Below are 14,604 nucleotides of genomic sequence, written 5' to 3'. Positions count from 1 at the left end.
TGTCTGTGTGCCAGTCAGTGTGTCTCTGTGATCTTGTCAAGATAGGATGGATTTGATATATGCCTGTTGATATGGAGGATTTGTTTATGGTTCTGAGTTTGAGAAAAGAACATAGTTTAGGAGACAAAGCTGAACGATGAATTATGCCGATGCTGTCTTATCCTGTGTGTGTCTTTGCTATAAAGGATCTCAGTTGAAATGTGGAGGGGACTCTCAGAGAATTCATTGATAGACACTGAATTGATCTGAGAGTCACAGGGTTGTGATAGAGCTCATATAATTAAAGATGGACTTTGTGATAACTAACTCTGATTTGTGTGTGGTTTGCTCTCATGATTTGGTAAATAGAGGACATTTCCACGACAGATATCATTAGTGATATGTTAGAGGAAGGCTCCACTGAACAATTCAAAACATGAATAATCATATTTGTCTTGGTTTAATTTATTTTATAACATAAGGAAGTGACATGTCATCACCAAAAAAGCATGCGTTTTCCCACCCTCGGAGCAGAGTGGGTGGACACCGTCCTGTATACAGTATTTGTATTTACTTCAAAGTCCACAGACAGATAGACAGAACATAAAGGTAGTCCCTTCTGTGTCCAGGTGGCTGCCTTAGTGGGAGGGAGTTACTGAAGATGGGCGTATAGACCCCACTCAGGACTGACTGGCGGAGACTCCAGGACACACACTGACCCACACACTGGCGTACACCCACTAAGCATTAAGACACACCCATACACACGTTACACACACACTGGCGTACACCCACTAAGCATTAAGACACACGTTACACACACACACAGAGTCATACACACACACATGGTACAGACTCCATTAAGGAACACAACGAGGCACAACCGGACTTGGCAGGGTGACATGGAATGTTTTGATAGTTGATTCTGGATTGTTACAGTAGTTCTGGATTGTTCTGAGATGAGGCACTTGACAGTGCTGTACTTCTAATAGCCATCGGAATCCTCCTGCAAGTACAGATGGGGGAGAGGTTACTTTTAGAATTATTATGAAATTATTTTCCCACTTGTGTAACAACTGATAACACTAAACTCTATTACCATGTAGAAAGCAGTTACTATGTAAGTACATGTTAATACAATGTCACTACAGATATTTCACGTTTCAAGTTTTAATGTCATGTGCACAAGTACAGTGAAGTGCCTTTCTTGCAAGCTCCAAACACAACAATGCAGTAATCAATATCAATGTAGCACTAAAAATAACACAAGGTAGAACAAAAACACACTAGAAATAAAAATAAGAAATAAGAAGAGCACCAGAAAGTAAGAAGCTATATGCAGGGTCAGTTCCAATACCATATTTACAATGTGCAGGAATACTGAAGTGATAGAGGTAGACATGTATAGGTGTAAGGTGACTAGGTATCAGGATATATGATCAACAGCAGCGTACAAAACATTAGTGTAAAAAACATTAATATTGAGTTGCACTTCCTTTTGCCCTCAGAACAGCCTCAAGGTGTCGGGGCATGGACTCTATTTCTTTTTTAAAAAGTAACCTTTATTTAACTAGGCAAGTCAGTTAAGAACAAATTCTTATTTACTATGACGGCCTCTACAAGGTATCGCAAGCACTTTACAGGGATTCTAGCCCATGTTGACTCCAGTACTTCCCACAGTTGTGTCAAGTTGGCTGGATGTCCTTTGGGTGGTGGACCATTTTGATTGTATGTCAGTACGTGTTTGTAGAGTCAGGAAACAACGTGTGAGTGTCAGTGTGCGTGAGTGTTTAGAGTCCTGTGAGTGTGCATAGAGACAATGCAAAAATGAAATACAAGGGTCACCTAATGTGTAGTTACATAGGTATTAGGGTAACTTAAGGTAAAGTATTACCCTATTTGTACATAATGTTAAAAATAAGATTAATTAACAAATCATATCATATACATACATAGTGCTGATGGATCATGATGATGGTGGATGGAACCCCAAAGGACTTCTTGTGAGGAAATGGGAACCTCACAATTTAACACAAAAACCCATGTAAAACAATCTGATGAATGAAACATGGAAAAGGATGACTATCTAAAAAGGGGAGGATGTGTCACGCCCTAACCTTAGAGATCCTTATTATTCTCTATGTTTGGTTAGGTCAGGGTGTGACTCGGGTGGGAAATTCTATGTCTTCTGTTTCTTTATTTTTGGCCGAGTGTGGTTCCCAATCAGAGGCAGCTGTCTATCGTTGTCTCTGATTGGGGATCATACTTAGGCAGCCCTTTTTCCCACCATTAGGTTGTGGGATCTTGTTTTCTGTTTAGTGTCTTATCCTGACAGAACTGTGCGCTTTCATTTTTTGACTTTGTTATTTTGTTTGGTGTCATCAATAAAGATACGATGTACGCCTACCACGCTGTGCCTTGGTCTCCTACCAACGAGAGCCGTTACAGGATAATGAGGAGTAAACCATTAACGGCTGATGCACTAACCATGCTTCAATCCAACCATTTCATATGGATGAATTTCCTGACTCGTGAAAATGTCACGACAGTTCTGACAGAAACATGAAATGCCATTACAATTTTATAAACCGTTTTATCTGTGGATTAATTGTCAGAGTAGAGGACCTTGTGCATTTCAGGTAAAAAGAGCAACCCAATGTTTGTACACCAGGACAAATTAGCTAGAAACAGTAAGCTAGTTAGCTAAATTGCCATAAACGTTTAATGCTTTTTGACCTCTCCCCAAATGAATATAATTGGATCAGTGTTTGTTTTCGCTAGGTCCACAGACGATGCAATCTCAACCACACTGCACACTGCCCTAACCCATCTGGACAAGAGGAATACCTATGTGAGAATGCTGTTCATCGACTACAGCTCGGCATTTAACACCATAGTGCCCTCCAAGCTCGTCATCAAGCTCGAGATCCTGGGTCTCGACCCTGCCCTGTGCAACTGGGTACTGGACTTCCTGACGGGCCGCCCCCCAGGTGGTGAGGGTAGGCAACAACATCTCCACCCCGCTGATCCTCAACACTGGGGCCCCACAAGGGTGCGTTCTGAGCCCTCTCCTGTACTCCCTGTTCACCCACGACTGCTCTAGAAGAGGTTGTAAGTAGTAGGTAAATATCCTACCTCTGCAGCAGTATCACCACCCTCTGGGTCCACTGGTGACTCCTTGATAGGTGAGTCTTTAGACATAGCATCTTCATCCTGCAATAATAACACACATTCACTGACCAGGTCAACAGTGGGGAAGTGTTGGAAATATCCACAGCAGACAATGACCACTTTTGTTAGTTGGTTGCTGTATACACAAAACATTAGAAACACCTGCTCTTTCCATGACATAGACTGACCAGATGAATCCAGGTGAAAGCTAGTATCCCTTATTGATGTCACCTGTTAAATCCACTTCAGTCAGTGTAGATGAAAGTGAGGATCAGAACCTTTTTTTTTTCTTCTTTTTTTTCCCTGCCTAAAATGACATACCCAAATTTATCTGCCTGTAGCTCAGGACCTGAAGCAAGGATATGCATATTCTTGATACCATTTGAAAGGAAACACTGAAGTTTGAGGAAATGTGGAATTAATGTAGGAGAATATGACACATTAGATCTGGTAAAAGATAATACAAACAATTCCCCCAAAAAATTGTTCCATCATCTTTTTGTTCCATCAAGACAAAGACCATAGTGTATTATTGCAGTTTAGGTGCAATTTAGACTTTGGCCACTAGATGGGAGCAGTGTGTGTGCAACATTTCAGATTGAGCCACATTTCAATACTGGACAATATTTTGTATGAAGTCTGCCCAAATGACCGAATTGGTCAATTGATACATTTTCAAGTAAATAATTATAGAGAAAGAACAATGATATGGTAATGCAAAATGTAAGTTTACACACTCCTAGGAATGTCATACATGATGGATCAGTAGCTTACACACTAACTTTCACACATCTAGATGGCTGGGCGGGTGGGTGTGGAGTCAGAGACAGCAGGGGTCGAAACTGTAGAACCCAGTTCCTACATTTGAATATAAAAAATGATTTTATTAAACAAAACTGTGCTACATTTTCTTTCTGGGACCCTCAGGATGACAAATCAGAGCAAGATTACTGAATGTAAGTACATTATTTACCTTCAGAGGTGAATGTATCAAACCAGTTGCCATTTGTTGTTGTGTACTCTCCTCAAACAATAGCATGGTATTTTTTAACTGTAATAGATTCTGTAAATTGGACACTGCAGTTGATTAACAGGAATGTAAGCTTTCTGCCCATATAAGACATGTCTATGTCCTGGGAAATCCTGTAGAGGTTAAAGAAGGCTTTTTAAGCCTTGAGACAGTTGAGACATGGATTGTGTATGTGTGCCATTCAGAGGGTGAATGGGCAAGACAACATATTTAAGTACCTTTGAATGGGGTATGGTAGTAGGTATCAAACTCACCGGTTTTAGTGTGTCAAGAACTGCATCGCTACTGGGTTTTTCACGGACAGTTTCCCATGTGTATCAAGAACGGTCCACCACCCAATGGCCATTTAGCCAACTTGACATAACTGTGGGAAGCATTGGATTCAACATGGACCAGGATCCCTGTGGAAAGCTTTCGATACCTTGTAGTGTCCATGCCTCGACGAACGGAGGCTGTTCTGATGGTGGAAGGTGTTCCTAATGTTTTGTACACTCAGTGTATTCCAAGACAAGCGTGCTAACAATTGCAGGCTGTGGGAAACAAACCTATTACATTAAATTGCTTCTTGATCTCATGTGCATGTTCTGTGCTACAATACAAGGCATTTATTGGTGCTTGTCATTGTTGTGACCTTTAATAAGACACAGGCCGGTGACACATACAGCTCCACTCATCTCCTAGTGTGTGTGTGTGACATGGCTACCAGCTGACACAACCTTAGAGCAATTACCGTGCCCTCTCCTCCTGTATGTGTGTGTGTGTAGGTGTGTTTTTGTGCCCTCTTCTCTTGTATGTGGAGGTGTGTGTTTGTGCCCTCTCCTCCTGCCATTCCATTTAACACCGCCCACTGCGTCTCCATCTGTTCACGCAGCACAGCCAGAAACACACACACACACACACACACACACACACACACACACACACACACACACACACACACACACACACATAGAAAGAAGCACACCACACAGCGTCTCTCAACACCCACCGTGGCCAATAAATACTGTCTCTACTGTGCTATTTTCTATTCTGCTAATAATTTTAATAAACCCAAACCCATGAAGCCCCATGTTATAGGTATTTCAAATTATAAATAAAAACTGGAATATCTTATCCAGGTAAGTATTAACTTGTAACTATGTAATACATACATTCTTTCACTTTTAATTGAGCCTTTCCCATATGAAACATTAACAAGATTTTGATTGTGTTCCTCTTGTCTTGTGGCTCAACAACCGAACATACAACAGAACAGCATCTGTGACATGAGTGCAATGAGTCGGTCTACGGGAGCTGGTGAGGTGTGTTCTCTGTTCTGTCTTACCAGCCCAAATTCATTTACCAGCCGGAGCATCGCTGCTAGCGCTGCTAGTTGTTTGTGTGTGGGTGGATGGGTGGGTGTTCCATTAAACAAACAAAAAGGCAGCAGCCTCGCTCTTCCTCCCTCGTCATCAGACACCCCATCTCTCACACTGTCTAACTAACTGATGAGAGTTGGCTGGCTGCTGTGGACAACCAGATGAAAGTAGATTGATCGCTCTGCTCCCTAACCTGCTGTTCCATGCTTGCTTTAGAAAGGAGGTATGGATAGAGGGATAAAGGTAAAGAGAGATTGCGCCTGGGTCGGAGCCCCCTAGGCAGAGATGCTCCTTTGATGGGCTCCTTTTTAATTTGGTCGATATCAATGACACTGTAATGACTGGGGCTCAGAACTCAAGCAGGGACAGACAGGCACTAAGGCTCTGTCTAAATGAGATCAATCCAATTCTGTGCACCATCTCTGGCTTCGTTCCGAATGGCACCCTATTCCTTACATATGTAGTGCACTACTTTTGAACAGCACCCATGTAGGGAATTAGGGTGCCATTTGGGACGTAGTTTCTGTATTTCTGTGTTTCTTCTGTCAAACTCGGAGGACACGTTAAGGTGTTACACAGAGGATGCGATTAGGCATTAGACAGGGTTTGGAGATAAACCGCTAGGTAGCCAATCAATGGCCACAGGAAATGCCACAATCAAACGTCTTTAAAAACAAATCAAATGGACAGGGGATTGTGTCGACACACAGGCGATTAACAGAGAAAAACAAATATTGTAATTGGCTGAAAGATAATGCTGAAGACATTACTCGGATTACCAGAGTGGTTCCAAGGCATTGCCTCCTGTCCAGACCAAAATATTTATTCCTTTAGCAGCAAAAAATTCCACTACTTTTATCTTATTCATCAGTAGCAATTCTGGGTGTGTGTCGGTAATTATTGTTCTGAAGTTCTTGATCTTGGAACCCAGAACCAAATCTTGTGTGAACACTGGCCAGCTACTCAATTTGTTTAACATTTACGTTAACAGTCAGTCATTAAATTCTAAATCCTAAATCAAATCAAACGTATTTATATAGCCCTTCGTACATCAGCTGATATCTCAAAGTGCTGTACAATAACCCAGCCTAAAACCCCAAACAGCAAGCAATGCAGGTGTAGAAGCACAGTGGCTAGGAAAAACTCCCTAGAAAGGCCAAAACCTAGGAAGAAACCTAGAGAGGAACAAGGCTATGAGGGGTGGCCAGTCCTCTTCTAAAATCTACATACAGTAGGAGCTCCTCAACAGACCTTCAATTGAGCAGTACACTGTTCTCTTCTCTGCCCAGGGAGATTCTATTTGTTTATAACTTCCTCTCAGTAGCATAACCATAGCCTAATTGTATAATCCCTCTAGAATTATGTCCCATTTAACACTTTATTAACCTCTGTGTGTGCGGATGTGTGTGTGTCATGTAACCATTTATTAATCTAGTCATAAACGAACACAGGCAAAGGAGGAAGGCAGCTGAAGTTATTGTCCTAATTAGTGAGGTTTTCTCTCTGATTGATGTTGTTGATTTTTTTCTAATAATAATGCCAGTGTGTGTGTGTGTGTGTGTGTGTGTGTGTGTGTGTGTAAGGACACTATACAGATAATGAATGCAATGATTGCTGAGTACCTGTGACGTCAGCAGGGTGCTTTGGGGTGGCTAATTCACTTGGCAGATTAACACTGTTAAAGCAACAATCTGTCATTTGTTTTTCATACAAATGGCAGCCCCTCCACTTCTTTTGCTTTAAAGCTGAGGGATGGGGCTGGAGAAATGCAACCATTCTCAAATGCATAGATTGAGTTCAGTTCTACTAAACTCTTGAGGCAAGTTTTTTTTCCCTCAAGAATCAATGGGTGTTTTGTCATTCATTGAATTGACCATTTGAACAGCTGTACATATTGCAGATTGTCCCATTAATTGGAAGAACATGGAAGGGCAGACTGAAGAAACCGTGTTGCTTTGCTGTTGGTTTGAAGATGAATCATCACTACTACTACAAGGCCAGCATTGCAGGCAAGCTTTACTTTAATATGTCCACGATTCTGTTTAGTTTTGTTTTGAAAGAGAGAAAATCCATTTTTCATCTTCAGAGACCATCAGGGCTGCAAATTGTCTGTCTGTCTGGATCTTTCTCAGCCTTTATATAAACAGACCTTCAGACAGACAAGTGAGAATCCATCCTGCTTTTTATGACAGAGAACTAAGAATGCCGGAGGAAGAGGATAAGAAAGGAAAAAGCAACAAGCCAGAGGACTCAAGGTCAGGCTTCATTTGACAGAGGGGAAAGAGAAGTGAATTAGCTGTCACATTTAAAATGGTTGAAAAATGCTGTGCTGAAAGGAAAGGACAGCATTCAGATGGCAATAGGTTCTGATGAAATGTCGGTATCAAGACTAAAATGAATAGCAAAGGTTGCGTCTGTTTTCTCTCTTACAGTGCATTCGGAAAGTATTCAGACCCCTTGACTTTTTGCACATTTTGTAACTTTACAGCCTTATTCTAAAATTGATCAAATTATTATTTTTCCCTCATCAATCTACACACAATACACCACAATGACAAAGCAAAAACACTTATTTATATAAATATTCTGACCCTTTGCTATGAGCAAATAGAAATTGAGCTCAGGTTCATCCTGTTTCCATTGATCATCCTTGAGATTTTTCTTCAACTTGATTGGAGTCCACTTGTGGTAAATTCAATTGATTGGACATGATTTGGAAAGGCACACATCTGTCTTTGTAAGGTCCCACAGTTGACAATGCATGTGCAAAACCACAAGAACACAGTGGCCTCCATCATTCTTAAATGGAAGAAGTTTGAAACCATCAAGACTCTTCCTTGATCTGGCCAAATTGAGCAATTGGGGGAGTAGGGCCTTGGTCAGGGTGACCAAGAACCCGATGGTCACTCTGACAGAGCACCAGAGATGGGAGAACTTTCTTGAAGGACAACCATTTCTGCAACACTCCACCAATCAGACCTTTATGGTAGAATGACCAGATGGAAGCCACTCTTCATGACAGCTCATTTGGAGTTTCCAAAAGGCACCCAAAGACTCTCAGACCATGAGAAACAAGATTCTTTGGTCTGATGAAACCAAGATTGAACTCTTTGGCCTAAATACCAAGCGTCACGTCTGGAGGACACCTGGCACAATCCCTACGGTGAAGCATGTTGGTGGTAGCATCATGCTGTGGGGTGGTTTCAGCAGCAGGGGCTGGGAGACTAGCCACGATCGAGGGAAAGATGAACGGAGCAAAATACAAAGAGATCCTTGATGAAAACCTGCTCCAGAGCGCTCAGGACCTCAGACTGGGGTGAAGCTTCTCCTTCCAACAGGACAATGACCCTAAGCACACGGGCCAAGACAAAGCAGGAGTGGCTTCGGGACAAGTCTGAATGTCCTTGAGTGGCCCAGCCAGAGCCCAGACTTGAACCCGATCGAACACCTCTGGAGAGACCTGAAAATTGCCGTGCAGCAACGCTCCCCATCCAACCTGACAGAGCCTGAGAGGATCTGCAGAGAAACATGGGAGAAACACCCCAAAAACAGGTGTACCAAGCTTGTAGCATCATACCCAGGAAGACTCAAGCCTGTAATTGCTGCCAAAGGTGCTTCAACAAAGTACTGAGTGAAGGGTCTGAATACGTATGTAAATATGATATTGCATTTTGATAATAATATATATATATATATATATACGTTTTTTGCTTTGTCATAGCGGGGTATTGTGTGTGGGGTATTGTGTGTTGATTGAGGGGATTATTACAATAAGGCTGTAACGTAACAAAATGTGGAAAAAGTCAAGGGGTCTGAAAACTTTCCGAATGCACTGTATGTGTGCATAAGAATAAAAAGTAACCCCCACTTGTTTGTCATTCATCTCAATTTAAATGTTGTGTGAGACAGAGGTAGAGCTAAAACTAAGAGATAGAGAGCTGTATAGTGTTTGTGTAAGTGAGGGAATCAAATATTGAACAAGGTAGGAGTATTGGTCAGGTATCTCAGGTTCTCACCTGTTTGGCTGTGTCTTTCTTGACCAATCCAGTCACAGCAGCAATATTCCCCGCCCCCTCCACAGTCCTGTGAGCCACTGCTGTCACTCCTGTTACCATGGCTCCGCCCACCTGGGAAACGCCAGACACTGTTTTACCTGCAACTACCAGGAGAGGGAGAACATATGTGGTGGTCACTTCTAGGAAGATTTTAACCCACTTAATCTTAACATTTCTCCAAGTTTCACCTTCGTTGTAAAGCCCTAGTTATTTTGTTGCTTTGACAGTCATTTCTGAAAAACAAGTCACAAGGGGATTTCTGTCTGATTTAAGAAGAAATGGTCAACTTGTTATTGTTATTTTATTGTGTTACTTTTTTTTGTTACTTTAGTGTAAATTTTTTCTTGACTAATTTTTATTAAAACTGCAGTGTTGGTTAATCTTTTTTATTTATCTTTTATTTTAATTTATTTCATCTTTCTTTAACCTGGTAGGGCAGTTCTCATTTACAACTGCAACCTGGCCAAGATAAAGCAAAGCAGTGTGACACAAACAACAGAGTTACACATGGTAGAAACAAATGTACAGTCAATAACACAATAGAAAAGTCTATATACAGTGTGTGCAAATGCAGTAAGATTCGGGAGGTAAGGCAATAAATAGGCCATAGTGGCGAAATAATTAGAATTGAGTAATTAAACACTGGAGTGATAGATGTGCAGAAGATGAATGTGCAAGAAGAGATGATGATGATGCAAAGGAGCAAAAAAAAGAAATAACAATATGGGGATGAGGTAGTTGGGTGGGCTATTTACAGATAAATATGAGCTTGTAAGTAAGCCTTTCATGGTAAAGTCTACACCTGTTGTCAAATAAACAAATAAAATTAGATATGATTTATAAGAATAAATTTACTATAATTTACTATAGTCTTTTTTTTGTTTAACTTCTTAAGATGGTAAAACATGTTTTTTATTAAGTTGAACATGTGCTCTTTATGACAGAATTTTAAAATTAGGTGAAATCAATGTTTTTTTGGACCAAATAACACTTCTCAAAAGGCACCAAATTGGTGGAACGACCCACTTACTTACAGTGCCTTCAGAAAGTATTCGTATCCCTCAACTTATTCCACATTTTGTGTGTTGTTGTGTACAGCCTGAATCTCTAATGATTTAAATTTAGATTTTTGGTCACTGGCCTACCCACAATACCTTATAATGTCAAAGTAATTATGTTTTAGAAATTTTTACAAATTAATACAAATATTTAAGGTGAAATGTCTTGAGACAATAAGTCTTCAACCCCTTTTGTAATGGCAAGCCTAAATATGTTCAGGAGTAAACATTTGCTTAACAAGTCACATAAGTTGCATGGACTCACTCTGTGTGCAATAATAGTGTTTAACATGATTTTTGAATGACTACCTCATCTCTGTACCTCACACATACAATTATCTGTAAGATCCCTCAATTGAGCAGTGAATTTCAAACACAGATTCAACCACAAAGACCAGAGAGGTTTCCCAATGCCTCGCAAAGAAGGGTACCTATTGGTAGATGGGTAAAAAAAAGCAGGCATTGAATATCCCTTTGAGCATAGTGAAGTTATTAATTACACTTTGTATGGTGTATCAATACACCCAGTCACTACAAAGATACAGGCCGGAGGGGAAGGAAACCGCTCAGGGATTTCACCATGAGGCCAATGGTGACTTTAAAACAGTTACAGAGTTTAATGGCTGTAATAGGAGAAAACTGATGATAGGTCAACAACGTCGTTGTTACTCCACAATACTAACCTAATTGACAGAGTGAAAAGAAGTAAGTCTGTACAGAATAAAAATATTGCAAAACATGCATCCTGTTTTTAATTAACAAGGCATTAAAGTAATACTACAAAAAATGTGGCAAAGCAATTCACTTTTTGTCCTGAATACAAAGTGTTGTGTTTTGGGCAAATCCAATACAACACATTACTGAGTACCGCTCTTCGTATATACCAGCAAAGTGGTGGCTGCATCATGTTATGGGTATGCTTGTTTAGGACTGGGGAGTTTTTCAGGATAAAAAAGAAATGGAATGGAGCTAAGCACAAGCAAAATCCTAGAGGAAAACCTAGATCAGTGTGCTTTCCACCAGGCACTGGGAGATGAATTCCCCTTTCAGCAGGACAATAACCTAAAACACAAAGCCAAATCTATACTGGATTTGCTTACCAAAAAGACAGTGAATGATCCTGAGTGGCTGAGTTACAATTTTGACTTAAATTTACAGGAAAATCTATGGCAAGACTTGAAAACGGTTGTCTAGCAATGATCAGCAATCAATTTGACAAAGTTTGGAGAATTTTGAAAATAATAATGGCCAATGTTACACAATCCAGGTGTGGAAAGCTCTGTCATTCACCTATTAACTTCATCCAATGAGCATAGCACACTAAGGCAATTCCACCACGCTTGCTGATTAACCTATGGGGTCACTTGTGCAATAATCACTTCCTTTTCTGTCAACCAATAGGTATAAATCTAGGGCGTATTTGTCAACCTACCCCTTGTCTCTGACTTGATGTTTTGCAGCAACAGTCTTCCAACGACCTTCCAGCTCCCCACCACCACCAGCATAATAACCTGAAGGCCCATCATCGGAACCGCGTTCTAAGGACCCCTCCTCGGAGACAAGGCCTACCCCAACTATTCAATACAATTCCATATCGTATTCTGTCTCTGCTGTAATTCAGTTAAGCCTGTACTCAACTGAGTAATGTTGGTAATGGTGACATGTAGACTACCTGTTGTGACTCCATCCTTCGTTTTGTTGCCTATGAAAAAGAACAAAAACGTGACAACAATATAAGGACGGGTGACAAATATTTAACAAAATTCAATAATCATCATTCATCATTCAATAAAATGATCTCTTTACATAGTCTGATTAACCATGCTCGTACATCATTTCTAACATTCAACATCTCAGCATCTCATCTCAGCAACACTTAGCATTCGTCATCTCAGCATCTCATCTCAGCAACACTTAGCATTCGACATCTCAGCATCTCATCTCAGCAACACTTAGCATTCGACATCTCAGCATCTCATCTCAGCAACACTTAGCATTCGACATCTCAGCATCTCATCTCAGCAACACTTAGCATTCGACATCTCAGCATCTCATCTCAACAACACTTAGCATTCGACATCTCAGCATCTCATCTCAGCAACACTTAGCATTCGACATCTCAGCATCTCATCTCAGCAACACTTAGCATTCGACATCTCAGCATCTCATCTCAGCAACACTTAGCATTCGACATCTCAGCATCTCATCTCAGCAACACTTAGCATTCGACATCTCAGCATCTCATCTCAGCAACACTTAGCATTCGACATCTCAGCATCTCATCTCAGCAACACTTAGCATTCGACATCTCAGCATCTCATCTCAGCAACACTTAGCATTCGACATCTCAGCATCTCATCTCAGCAACACTTAGCATTCGACATCTCAGCATCTCATCTCAGCAACACTTAGCATTCGACATCTCAGCATCCCATCGCAGCAACACTTAGCATTCGACATCTCAGCAATGATTTAAAAGCAAGTTAAAGGAAAGGAGCAGGTCGGCTACAATTGTCAAGACCTACCGACAAAGATAACGCCACCTTTTGTCATCTCAGCCGCCCCAGTTACTCCCTGCTTCGTCTTCTCCGCTGCTGCCACGACCCCATCCTTGGCTTTCGAGAACCCCTTTATTAGCGCGTCCATGGTGTCCAAAATGACACAGCAACAGCTGTGGAAATGTCAAACCGGGCAGTGCAGTCAGTGCCGTGAAGAACTTCTAGAACTCCTATCTCGGTAACCGGTGGCGTTACGATGAGAAGGAGGAGGAGGTTAGGGTTTTGCAGAAATGCCACCTCCTACCATTCTCTTTCTTTTGACAGACCGGCAGGTTAATGTCGTTTATAGATGCAGTCTGGGATCTTAATAACAGCAAATTTGTCATATCATACGAATTGGATTCGTAACATATCATGAATTGGACGTATCATACGAAATGGATGACTTCGTACACAATTGGATGAGGTATTACACACAAAACTGGGACCCGTTTAGGCTAGGGAGCACTACATTCAAAGGAACTGGCTGAAATACATACATAAGTTCTGGAGCATCACTTTAACATGTATTCCAATTCCCTTTTACATGCATGACAAGGATTATGGACAACAAGAGCCAGGTATTTCTCGTTAGAAGCCTTGGTGACTCCGACTAGGTTAAACCTAGTCTACCACACCTGTTGGCAGCACACATCACATCTGTCCTCCAGAAACGATGTCTCAAGCCTAATTGTATCATGAACAATTCCGACACCAGCTCGGTCTTACATTTTCATAGAGAAGGGAAATAATAACAATTGTAGTTTATTGAGAATAATTAATTATGAAACCAAATTGACTGGTGTTGAAAAAATTGCATTCGAATTGCTACAAACCTGTGGATTGTTTGCGCACCTGTTATTTGCCTGCCAACTTCCCCTTTCGACACTGAAATTCGTGTTGCCTTGTCTAGATTTCGCCCTGCAGGTTTGAAACCGATACTCTTCTCCGTTTCAGAAGCAGACAGAGATTGCTCGTAATTCCGTGGTGCTGATGCTGGGAGAGCTCGAGATAGAATGGATGCTTTACTGTCTGCATCCCACCACCTCGTGCGCCGCCCCACACACGTCCCCTCCCTTCTCCTCTCCATTACCCATCTCATTCAATCAGTTATGGTGACAGTGGATCTTGGATGGATAACAAGCATCATGGGAGAGGATGATGAATGCTACACACTGTAATCACAAATAGCATCTGTGTCTAATCACCCACTTCACTCCCCTTTATTTCTTCCTCCATCCTCTCCCTCCCCTCATCCTCACCCTCATACTCCTCGCCCCCCCCCTTTTCTTCCTCCTCCACCCCTGCCCTGCCACTTCCTGTGGACCACCCTGGGGGCCCAGTCGGAGTCCCTCTCTATCCACCCTCTCTTTCTTTCTGTCTCTCCTTGTCTCACTCACTCACTCGTGTAACTCA

General features: G+C 41.4%; 1 protein-coding gene across 2 annotated transcripts; it reads right to left on the bottom strand.

Annotated features, from left to right (window-relative positions):
- Positions 1-420: 420 nt before the first annotated feature.
- Positions 421-14,386, bottom strand: LOC109877861 (alpha-synuclein). 2 transcript variants are annotated; one of them, XM_020470095.2, is made up of 6 exons: positions 14,025-14,367; positions 13,177-13,322; positions 12,324-12,353; positions 9,555-9,697; positions 3,115-3,192; positions 421-985 (listed from the first exon to the last, which is right to left on the bottom strand). In XM_020470095.2, the coding sequence occupies exons 1-6, from the start codon at positions 14,288-14,290 to the stop codon at positions 965-967; spliced, it is 684 nt and encodes a 227-aa protein (XP_020325684.1). In that variant the 5' UTR covers positions 14,291-14,367; the 3' UTR covers positions 421-964. The 2 variants fall into 2 exon arrangements, with proteins under 2 accessions (XP_020325684.1, XP_020325685.1); XM_020470096.2 differs by having other exon boundaries at positions 426-985; positions 14,044-14,386.
- Positions 14,387-14,604: the final 218 nt, after the last annotated feature.

This window comes from Oncorhynchus kisutch, linkage group LG23 (genome assembly GCF_002021735.2).
Source record: "Oncorhynchus kisutch isolate 150728-3 linkage group LG23, Okis_V2, whole genome shotgun sequence".
Taxonomy (NCBI): domain Eukaryota; kingdom Metazoa; phylum Chordata; class Actinopteri; order Salmoniformes; family Salmonidae; genus Oncorhynchus; species Oncorhynchus kisutch.
This window is presented reverse-complemented; position numbering and strand designations above follow the sequence as displayed.